The sequence below is a fragment of the Giraffa tippelskirchi genome, chromosome 4, assembly GCF_054371585.1.
Source record: "Giraffa tippelskirchi isolate mGirTip1 chromosome 4, T2T-mGirTip1v1.2.pri, whole genome shotgun sequence".
In the NCBI taxonomy this organism is placed as follows: domain Eukaryota; kingdom Metazoa; phylum Chordata; class Mammalia; order Artiodactyla; family Giraffidae; genus Giraffa; species Giraffa tippelskirchi.
Genome location: NC_137278.1, coordinates 137558525 through 137570541, shown reverse-complemented (window position 1 = coordinate 137570541; position 12017 = coordinate 137558525). Strand labels below are relative to the sequence as shown.

General features: G+C 37.3%; 1 protein-coding gene across 3 annotated transcripts in view; it reads left to right on the top strand.

Moving 5' to 3' along the window:
• IRAK4 (interleukin 1 receptor associated kinase 4) overlaps positions 1–12017 on the top strand; it is a 26360-nt gene extending 14343 nt beyond the window's left edge. For all 3 annotated transcript variants that reach the window (XM_081593611.1, XM_081593612.1, XM_081593613.1), the window contains 6 exons: positions 622–736; positions 1166–1275; positions 4829–5012; positions 6138–6200; positions 10314–10472; positions 10583–12017. In XM_081593611.1, the coding sequence (XP_081449737.1) occupies positions 622–736; positions 1166–1275; positions 4829–5012; positions 6138–6200; positions 10314–10472; positions 10583–10618 (667 nt within the window). In that variant the 3' untranslated portion in view covers positions 10619–12017. The remainder of the gene's footprint in view (positions 1–621; positions 737–1165; positions 1276–4828; positions 5013–6137; positions 6201–10313; positions 10473–10582) is intronic.

Sequence of the window (12017 nt, the reverse complement as noted above, 5' to 3'; positions counted from 1 at the left end):
TGGCAGAGCTGTACTTTAAACTTAGGACTTTGAGCCTAGATTTCTTTGTATTTACTGTACCATAGATGCCTGTAGTTTCGTTATACTTCAGCTTTATTTAGTCTTATTACTCTCAAGTATATAAAGAAACTCAAATTAGGTTATAAATAACCAGATACTATTAAAGATAAAAAATGTATAAATTAGATGTAATTGAAAATCAGATGCTTTGAATATGTTTGAGAATTCTTGAAAGGGTTGTTGTACACGTTTCAACACACTTCTTGAAATCTTGTTTGCGCTATCATTAAAAATTATGTGAAACAAAGGTAAACACCTACCTAGTTCTTAACCAAACTATTATATGTGAATTATTGAGCTTTAATTTTAAAATCAAAAGAGGTTTTGCTTCTTATGTGGATCAATATTGACTGAAAGGGAACTGTTTACAGAAAATTATAAACAGTTATAATAAACGTATATAAAGATTTAGAAACATATGTATCACATTGCAATAATGTATAGCATATAATTCTTTCTTTCTCTTTTTTCTTTTAAAACTCTAAATTGAGTAACTTATAACCTTCAGGTAAATATGTGTATATATCATAATAATTTTGAATGGAAAATTATTTGCCACAGGTGTCAACATGAAAACTTAGTAGAACTACTTGGTTTCTCAAGTGATGGAGATGACCTCTGCTTAGTATATGTTTACATGCCCAATGGTTCATTGCTGGACAGACTGTCTTGCTTGGTAAGATGTTTTTTTATTAGATTGTTCGGCTTCCCGTTTCTGTGTTGGAATTCTAATATTTCCTCTGTGACAGAATCTTTTAAACTGTGTTAATATCTTTCCTAGTTTGTGAAAACTATACAGTTGTTATTTAAACAATTGGAATTTCCTTTCTATCAGATGATGATCTAAAATGTAAAATTATCAGTCAAGGCTAGACTTTGAAGATGCTCTCATATATTTTTATTGTTTAATAAGAAATGCTAACTTCCATTTGATCTTATTTAGCTATTATTGTTTAACAACTGAAAAAGTGGTAGTTCTAAATTCCTAGCAATGTAATAATACGGTCAGTAGCTGCTTAGAAGAAATGTTCTGTTATATATTTTCTATATATATTTTTTTATTCTCCTCTTTCATTTTTAACTGGTTTGTTTCTTACTTCGTAAGGATGATACTCCCCCACTCTCTTGGTACATGAGATGCAAGATTGCCCAGGGTGCAGCTAATGGCCTCAGTTATTTACATGAAAACCATCATATTCATAGAGATATTAAAAGGTAAAAGCTGCCTTTAAAAAGCGTTTGGAGAACTGTCTTTAAAGAATAATTTTCTCTCACTCTTTCTATTCACTATTAACATGAACTTCTTAACCTAGAACATGCCATGAAAGCTCATCTCACTAAGGATGTCTATAAGTGGAGTCACTCAGTCGTGTCCGACTCTTTGTGACCCCATGAACTGTAGCCTACCAGGCTCCTCCGTCCTTGGGATTTTCCAGGCAATAGTACTGGAGTGGGCTGCCATTTCCTTCTCCAGGGGATCTTCCCGACCCAGGGATTGAACCCAGGTCTCCCACATTGTAGACAGACGCTTTACCATCTGAGCCACCAGGGAAGTCAAGGACGTCTATAATCGCCCTTGTTTCAAACCCAGTGACCTATTTCTAGTACTCATCCTAAGTAACCTGTGTTTTTTTTGTTTGTTTTTCACAGTATGTTATTCTGTTCTTCTTGTCCGAATTATTTTCTTATTTTCTGAATCATCACTCTTTTTTGAATGACTTCATTCTTCATGAGTACATTTCAGTTATCTTCCTTGTTATGTATTTATTTACTTAACAAATATTAATTGAGCATCCACTCTACGACAGGTACTGTAGATGGTATAGTTAGCAAAAGTAGCATTTGTAGCATCTGTCAGCAATCAGATAATCACAAAATAATAGTAGAACTTGAGTGTATAGTCTATAGGATTAGTATAAAAAAGAGTTCCCTGGGAAAATTATACTTAAGCAGAGATCTGAAGAATGAACAGGACATGAGTGAGCACAATTTGAGGACAGCTATAGAATATGGGGAAAGAGTATTCTAGGAATAAGGAAACATATTTGTGAGACCAGTGTTCAGAGGGAGCATGATGGATTACAGGAGGTGAAATAAATGACTGAAGTGCAGAAATTGAAGGAGTGATTGATAGATAAATAAGGTAAAATTATAAAGTAGGCAGAGAGCTAAGCTCTGTGTAGGACCTAATAGACCAAGATAAGAGCTTTAATTTTATCATAAGTACAATCAAATGCCATTGAATAATTATAAGGAGGAATGTGGCGTCATAGTTAAGTTTTGGGAAGGTCACTTTGGCTTGAGTATAGAGACTCATTTGTAAGAAAGGGTAGCTTAGAGCCTGTCGTAGAAGATTTGGTGGTAACAGTTTATATGCAGAAATATGAACAGATTCTTGCTTATTCTTGGCTGCAGGGTGGGTGGGTGGCATTCAGGGAGAGGGACATGTCAGGAATGACAGCAGGATTTATGGCTTCCAGAACCACATTCTGGAATGATTGTGGCATGATTCACTTACAGAGAAAGCACTGAAAGAGGACAAGGTTGGGAGTGGAAAATGTGAGTTCTCTTTTGTACATGTTGTATTAGAGGTTCCTTTAAGATACAGAAGTGAGTAGAGATGTTAGTCAGTGTGGCATACATGTTGGAGCTGAAAGAAGTCTGAGCTGAAGATAGCAATTTGTGTGTTACTTATGTATAGGTGTTAATTGAAGAGCTAGCATATAGTTGTCTTAACTTTAAGAAAGATATAGATTAGGAAAAGGTTCCAAGATTTAGTCCTGAGGAACTTTAAGACTTAATGGCCAAGTAGAACAAAATGGGTCTAAAAAGTAATCTAAGAAAGTATGCAAAAAAGCTGAAAACCAGGAGAGTGTGGTATCCCTGAGAACAAGGAAAGAACATTGCCTGAGAAGGATTAGTCAAAATTTTCAGTTGCTTTTTAGAAGTCAGAATGAAGACTGAAAAATGACCCATTTAAAAAAACATTTAAATGAGGCATTTGATTAGTGCCATGAAGGTCATTAGTGACTTTCAGGAGATCTATTTCCATGTAGTAATTGGGTCAGAATTCAGCTGGTAGTGAGGAGACAGTGAAATGTAAGTATGGACAAGTCTGATGAGACACTTATTTAGCCCATGAAGGGAGATACCTGGAAATCAATGTGTCATTCAGCAAACTTTTTTTTTTTTTTTAAGATGGCAGAGACCAAAGCATGCTTTTATGCCTGTGGGGAGAGGGATGTGATAGAACAGAAGAGAAAAGTGAGATAGTTTATAGAATAAAGTTCCTGGGAATGTAGAAAGGAGTCCAAGTAGAGGCATTGGCCTTAGAAAAGAGAAGATACAGCATCTCCCATCCATTACTCGTTGGTGTATTCTAACTGATGTGTATTCTAATTGAGTCCTACCTCATTGTCGCTTCTGTTAATCCTGCGTATTCTTGCTGAGGGATATGTTGACTTCAACTGCTACGTGCGGGTGACTCAAATCTATATCATTAGCCTTCAGTGTCTCCAGACCAAATCACCCTACCACAGTGTTCCATAGCATTTCCTAAGTCAACATGTTAGAAGTCAAATTCATTTCTCTTCCAACCCAAATTCTTCCCTCTGTGTTTCTTTCCTAATCAAGTGAAGTCATATTTATCCCGTCTTGCAAGCTGAAGACTTCCTCATTCCCCATACCATACAAATTACAAGGTTCTATTGAGTGTACCTCAAAATTTGCACCTCCTTTTCTCCCCAGCCTTTATTTACACTTTCACTATCTCTTATTTGCTTTTTTACAAACTTTCCTGGTCATCCTTTAACTGGTCTGTACCAGTTATTGTCTGTGCTCTACTATACTGCCAGGTTGTGGTTCTAAAAATCAAGTTTGATAACATCAATTCCCCACTATGAAACATTTAGCTGGCATCCTGTTGCTCCCAGGATAAAGTTCAAGTTCTCCTCACATTCCATTGACACCAGTTACTTCAAATTGATCATGTTTTTTTGTTTTCATCACTGTGTCCATGCTGTTCCATTTGCCTGAGATGCCTTTCTTTCCCTCAGTAACCTCAACTTCTAATAATCCTTCAAGACTACACACACTTTTCACCTTCTCCTTGGAATTTTCTGCAGTTCTTCTGCACACACAGTTGCTCTCTCATCATTTTGTACCTAGTATCACCATTAGGAATTTTAAAAAATTATTTCTATACCTTTGTCACAAACAAGACCCTAAGATTGTCCCCATGCCCAGCACTGAGCTTAAATACTGTAACACATTGCAGGTCTTCAATAAAGTTTTGTTGAATGAAAGTATGATTGTATGAGCAAATGCATAAAATAAATGAATTAAGATCTTTTAGCCATATTCTTTCCTCTTCAAAAGATTTCAGAGAGCGTACCCCCTAAGAAATGATATGGTTGAGATAGTCTGATTGGAAGTTTGTTTTTAAATGAATTGAGAAATTTTAGGGGAGGAATTAAGAAAGGTGCTTTAGCATACTTTGAGGGAAGTTACCCTATAATAAATTATTTGTGAAATAACAAAAATATCACTAATGTGAAGAGTTTTACTTCACTTTTTTTTCAAATTTTCCTTAAACAAAAAGGAAGACAGTTTTATTCTTCTTTAGGTATAATCCTTAATCCAGATTTATTTACATAAATTCAAGCTTTTATGATGTGTAATATAAAATGGAATACTCTGTAAATACATACAGTGATACACCTTCCTAAGGAACTATTTGATTTGTTTAAGAAGAAAAACTGTTTTTCAGTGCAAATATCTTACTAGATGAAGACTTTACAGCCAAAATATCTGACTTTGGGCTTGCACGGGCTTCTGAGAAGTTTGCCCAGACAGTCATGACTAGCAGAATTGTGGGAACAACAGCTTATATGGCACCTGAAGCTTTGCGAGGAGAAATTACACCCAAATCTGACATCTACAGCTTTGGTGTGGTAAGTTGCATATAAATGTATTTATGTATACATGTAATGGGCTTCCCAGGTGGTGCTAGTGGTAAAGAATCTGCCTGCCAATGCAGGAGGTATGAGATCTGGGTTTGATCCCTGGGTTAGGAAGATTCCCTGGAGGAGTGCATGGCAACCCACTCCAGTGTTCTTGCCTGGAGAATCCCATGGACAGAGGAGCCTGGTGGGCTACAGTCCGTGGGGTCGCAGAGAGTCGGACATGACTGAGGCAACTTAGCATGCATGCACACATACTTGTAATATAGTATATTTTACTCTATATGTAATTAGTAACAATAATCATTCTGGCTGTACTTGTGAAATTGAAATAGAATATTTTGCATACACCTATGTTGCCTAGCTCTCGTATGTAAAGATGTAAATTGCTCACTTTAACCTCTAGTTAAATGAGAAAGTGATAAAAACTTCTCTGAATTTGTAAGGCTTTTAAATTGATTTCTGAAATTACTGTAAGAAATAATATTTTTGCCACATGAATTAGCATGAAACTTAGTATATAAATTGTGTCCTACAGTATGCATTTTAGTGTCATATTTTAAAGAGGAAATTTTTTGAAGGAAATATGTTGTGGCATTTTCTGATCTATCAGTTTGATAATAACCTTTTATGATGGTGTAAGGAGTGGGGTGGGAGTGGTTGGAGAATTGGAAAGTCCTTTATCTTTTACACTCATATGTTTCTTTTATGGGTATCTACTGTCATAACACTGTGAAGTTAAGGCACAAGTGTCTAGGATATGCCTGAGGTTTAGAAAATAGTATTCTCCTAAAAGCCAGAGAAAATTGTGCTTGTGAAATATCTTCTGCAAGACAGGAAAAAGAGTATGTCCAGAACACATATTTAGGGGGCTGATTGTTTAGTAAATTGCCGGTATTAAAGAACTGTGTGTGGAGATGGGTGGGTTCTGAGGTGTCAGGGAAGAAAGGGTGGTAAGAAATGACCACAGCTTGTGTTCTTTCCACTTTCATGCCTAAAAGGCATAATGCAGTGTGTGGAAATGGTTCATCAGATTTCATAATCAAGAGCCATGTTCCTTCCAGTTTCTATATGTTGTCTTGAGTCTTACATTTATGGGTTTTACTTTCTTCTTAGGTTTTACTAGAAATAATAACCGGACTTCCAGCTGTGGATGAACACCGTGAACCTCAGTTATTGGTAATCAAAAGATTTCACTTTTCTAGTTCTTTACTTTCATATATAATCTAAATTTATGTGGTAAATTTGGCATCCGGAAATGTCATTTTCTATTGGCAATCTTTCTGTTGGCAATTACATAGTGGCATATGGAAAAAGCATCAATTATTTCTAATCTCAGCTCTGCCATGAAATATTTGTGAAGCTTGGAAAAGACACCGATATATTCTATGTTCTAGTTTCTTTGTAGCTAAAATCACAATGGAGCTCTGAGATCTCCTCTAGTGTATTTTTACTTTGTTAATTTCATGGTGAGTACTAACACTATTTTCAGCTTAGAGAGGAAAAACAACATTGCTTCGTTTGAAATTTATGTCAGAATAGAATTGCTAATAAAATCCTTTTTCCATTTCTATTGTGGAATATTTTTTAATAAAGTTATTATAAAAAATTTTACCTGTGTATTATATAGGGATTCATTGACAATTATATAAATAGACTAAGTGAATGCTAAAACTACAGGAAAGTTATGCCATGCCTTGTTTTCCTGTATAATAAATTTTAAGAACTTACAGGGTCTTATAAAATTAAAAACTTACATAAATACTGCTACATATGTTTTTCATAAAATTATTCAAATACCTCAATTCAGTTCAGTCACTCAGTCGTGTCCAACTCCTTGCAACCTCATGGACTGCAGCACTCCAGGCTTCCCTGTCAATCACCAACTCCCGGAGCCTACTCAAATTCATGTCCATCACGTCAGTGATGCCATCCAACCATCTCATCCTCTGTCGTCCCCTTCTCCTCCTGCCTTCAACCTTTCCCAGCATCAGGTTCTTTTCCAATGAGTCAGTTCTTCACATCAGGTGGCCAAACTATTGGAGGTGAAGCTTCAGCATCAGCCCTTCCAATGAATATTTAGGACTGACTTCCTTTAGGATGGACTGGTTGGATCTCCTTGCAGTCCAAGGGACTCTCAAGAGTCTTCTCCAACACCACAGTTCAAAAGCATCAATTTTTGATGCTCAGCTTTCTTTATGGTCCAACTCTCACATCCATACATGACTACTGGACAAACCATAGCTTTGACTAAACGGACCTATGTTGGTAAAGTAATGTCTCTGCTTTTTAATATGCTGTGTAGGTTGGCCATAGCTTTTCTTCCAAGGAGCAAGCGTCTTTTAATTTCATGGCTGTAGTCACCATCTGCAGTGATTTTGGTGCCCAAGCAAATAAAGTCTCTCACTATTTCCATTGTTTCCCCATCTATTTGCCATGAAGTGATGGGACCAGATGCCATGATCTTAGTTTTCTGAATGTTGAGCTTTAAGCCAACTTTTGCACTCTCCTCTTTCGCTTTCATCAGGAGGCTCTTTAGTTCTTTGTCACTTTCTGCCAAAAGCTTTAGTGTAGTCAATAAAGAAAAAGTAGATGTCTTTCTGGAACTCTCTTGATTTTTCAGTAATCCAGTAGAGGTTGGCAATTTGATCTCTGGTTCCTCTGCCTTTTCTAAATCCAGCTTGAACATCTAGAAGTTCACGGTTCACGTTCTGTTGAAGCCTGGCTTGGAGAATTTTGAGCATTACTTTGCTAGTGTGTGAGATGAGTGCAGTTGTGCAGTAGTTTGAACATTCTTTTGCATTGTCTTTCTTTGGGATTGGAATGAAAACTGAGCTTTTCCAGTCCTGTGACCACTGGTGAGTTTTCCAGATTTTCTGGAATATAGAGTGCAGCACTTTCACAGCATCATCTTTTAGGATTTGAAATAGCTCAACTGGAATTCCATCACCTCCACTAGCTTTGTTAGTAGTGATACTTCCTAAGGCCCACTTGACTTAACATTCCAGGATATCTGGCTCTAGGTGAGTGATCACACCATCGTGATTATCTGGGTCGTGAAGATCTTTTTTGTATAGTTCTGTGTATTCTTGCCACCTCTTAATATCATCTGCTTCTGTTAGGTCCATACCATTCCTGTCCTTAATTGTGCCCATCTTTGCATGAAATGTTCCCTCAGTATCTCTGATTTTCTTGAAAAGATCTCTAGTCTTCCCCAATCAATTGTTTTCCTCTATTTCTTTGCATTGATCACTGAGGAAGTCTTTCTTATCTCTCCTTGCTGTTCTTTGCAACTCTGCATTCAAATGGGTATATCTTTCCTTTTCTCCTTCGCCTTTAGCTACTCTTCTTTTCTCAGCTATTTGTAAGGCCTACACTGACTTTATTCTAATTTCTGTGTTCTAATGGGACAAACCACTCTGACAAATTCAGACATGTGTATACCAGATTATTTCCCTAGAAGAAGAATTAGAAAGTCAAAAGGTACAATATATTTTCTCAAAGGCTTCATGCCATATTTTTAAGAAAAACCATAAGTGTAATATCTCTATATTATAATATTGCTACAGATGTCCCTTATATAAGTATATATTAGAAAGCTTTCCATGGGTTCTCGGATATGTATAATGAATATTGAAAAGTGAAAGTGAAAGTCGCTCAGTTGTGTCCAACTCTGCAACCCCATGAAGTATATGGTCCATGGAATTCTCCAGGCCAGACTACTGAAGTGGGCAGCCTTTCCCTTCTCCAGGGGATCGTCCCAACCCAGGGATTGAACCCAGGTCTCCCACATTGCAAGTGGATTCTTTACCAGCTGAGCCACAAGGGAAGCCTAAGATACAGGAGTGGGTAGCCTATCACTTCTCCAGTGAATCTTCCCAACCCAGAAATCGAATTGGGGTCTCCTGCATTGCAGGCGGATTCTTTACCAATTGAATATTACTTGGTATCTAATATTTTACAGTAAAGTATATATATAAAGCCTCCAGTTATTGTGAAAAGTTAATATTTTCATAATATCTCATAATATTTTATACAGTGTGAGTGCATGCTCAGTCATGTCTAACTCTTTGCAACCTCATGGACTGTAACCCACCAGGCTTCTCTAGCACAAAGTGAAATTTTGTCTTCATCAAAGAAATAAATCCTCTGTTCCATTGATTATTGGAGGTCAGGAAAGAAGCCTGGGCTGGAGTTACAGTTTTTGACCCATTCATGTACAGGCATACATAAAGCTTTGGATGTTGATTGTGTTACACAGAGAAAGTGTATAGATTAAAAATATAGGAGGGAAAAAGATTACTGTCACAAAAATAGGACTTTCAATGACAGATTTACTCTCTCATAATTCTGGAAACCAGAAGTTGAAATCAAAAGTTTTTCCAGGGACCATTCCCTCTGGATACTCTAGGGGAGAGTCTTCCCTTGCCTCTTCCAGCTTCCAGTGGCTGTTGACATTCCTTGACTTGTAGCCACATCCCTCCAATGTCTGCCCCCGTGATCACATTGTCTTCCCCTCTGTGTGTGTGCGTGTATGTTTCTTTCTTTCTTATACAGATGTTTATCATTGGATTTAGGGCCTACCTGGGTAATCCTGGATGATCTCATCTCAAATTGCTTAACATAATTACATCTGCAAAGACCTTTTTCTCCAAATATAGTTACAGTCACAGGTTCTGGGGATCAGGACTTGGACAGTTCTTTTGGGGGACCACTGCTTAACCACTACAGCATTCTCATTCTCCACCACCCTCCTTATTCGTTACCTTTTCATCATGGCCTTGCCCCCTTTTTCCTCCTCCCTCTTTCTCTTGATTCAACAATGTGAGTACCCATAGAGCAGTGTGCTTGTGCAGAGAGGAGGGTCTGCATTCAGAGCTGGAATTGCGTCATTGGGAGCACAGCAGAGGAGCCGACCTCACTGTGCTGGAAGCCTAGTAAGGGCTGCTAATGAGCATGTGAGAGGAATACCCATGAACACAAAAATCAGAAGGCAAATGGCTAAACATTTCTAGGAAGGAGATATATAGGTATGTATTAATATAAGTAAGTAAATAAATAGAGTTGGTCCTAGATGTCCTCAATTCTTAATAAGGTTACAACAGCAGGTAGTAAATATGAGTAAATGTTATTAAAATGTAGATTAAATAATTAAAATGTATTATTTTATAACATAGTAATATTAATTAGTTATACATACAATTTATATTTATTTATAAATACATTTATGAATTTACCTGATTTGTTTCTCTTTTATTTGAAACTTTTAAAGTTTTAACTTTTACCTTAAAGCTAGATATTAAAGAAGAAATTGAAGATGAAGAAAAGACAATTGAAGATTGTATTGATAAGAAGATGAACGACATTGATCCCACTTCCATTGAAACTATGTACTCTGTGGCCAGTCAGTGTCTGCATGAAAAGAAAAATAAGAGACCAGACATTAAGAAGGTATTAATTTTTACATGCATTTAAAAAGTGAAGGTGAGGTTTGTCATTTTTTCCCACGTGTACATTTCCAATCAATTATTTAATGCGTTTGTTTTCTTTCTTTATAAAAGGTTCAACAGCTGCTGGAAGAAATGACAGTTTCTTAAAACTGTACTGGAATAGACTCTTGGATTTTTATATACAGCTATCTAAGTCATTTTTTAAACTAAAGAGTTTTTTTTGTTTGTAAGTATTCTTTATCTTTTATAAGGCAGCATGGTGAAATGCCGGAGAAGGCAATGGCACCCCACTGCAGTACTCTCGCCTGGAAAATCCCATGGACGGAGAAGCCTCGTGGGCTGCAGTCCATGGGGTCGCGAAGAGTCGGACACGACTGAGCGACTTCACTTTCACTTTTCCCTTTCATGCATTGGAGAAGGAAATGGCAACCCACTCCAGTCTTCTTGCCTGGAGAATCCCAGGGATGGAGGAGCCTGGTGGGCTGCCGTCTATGGGGTCGCACGGAGTTGGACACGACTGAAGTGACTTAGCAGCAGCATGGTGAAATGCAGTGGTTATTAAAGCTTATGTAGAACTCACAGTATAGAGGACAAACAATAGTAGAACCACTGTTGCAACATTTAACCCAACTTTCTTAGAGTTGCTCTGAGTTCTTACAGTAATCCCTGAGATATCTCCTCGGAACCTCAGCAAACACAGTTTGAAAACTCAGAATTAGCTAAACAGAGGATGGGACTATAGGGTGAAAAGACCCTGGACTGAAGCCTGACTCTACTACTAATTTTCTGTAAAGATTTGGGAAATGTCTTAGCTGCTTTGAGCCTTATTTTTTTCTCCTGTAGTGTTGGATTAATATCTACTGTGCGTCTCTGACAGGTAGTCATGATGCAGAGTATGTACAAGCACTTTGTAACTTGTAAAGGGATATAAAATTTAATGTTTATATAAATAATTATAAAATCCTATTATAGTTTTCATTTGTTTATAGAGTCATGTTCACGAGTGTGCTATTAGCAATCATTCACCGTAGGCCAGTTATGCCCTGATGATACTCCCATGATGATGTGGCCATTATTAGATTATGTTATGTGGCAAATTTGAAGGTGTTTTGAGATGCAGTTAAGGTCCCTCATCTGCTGACTTTGAGTATCAATGAGAAGATGGCTGTTTTGGGGGCCTGACCTAATAAGGTAAGCTCTTACAAGAAGTCTGAGCAATCCTCCTGTGGACCTTGAAGTAAGCTACCATGTTGTAGGAAGGCCACATTGGCTATAATCTACTGGTAGCCTCTAGGAGATGAGAGCTACCGTCTAGCTATCAGTCAGCAAGTAAAATCTGGAACCTTGGTTGTGTAACACCCAAGAAACTCAATTTTCCAAAAACTTGAATTAGCTTAGAAGAGTACTTCAAATTTCAGATAATACCAGAGCCCCTGCTGACACCTAAATTTCAGCCTTGTGAGACCCTCAGTAGCCAACATGGATTTCTGTGCCTGGGCTTGTGATATACAAAATTGTGAGATAATAAATGAGTTGCTATAAGCTA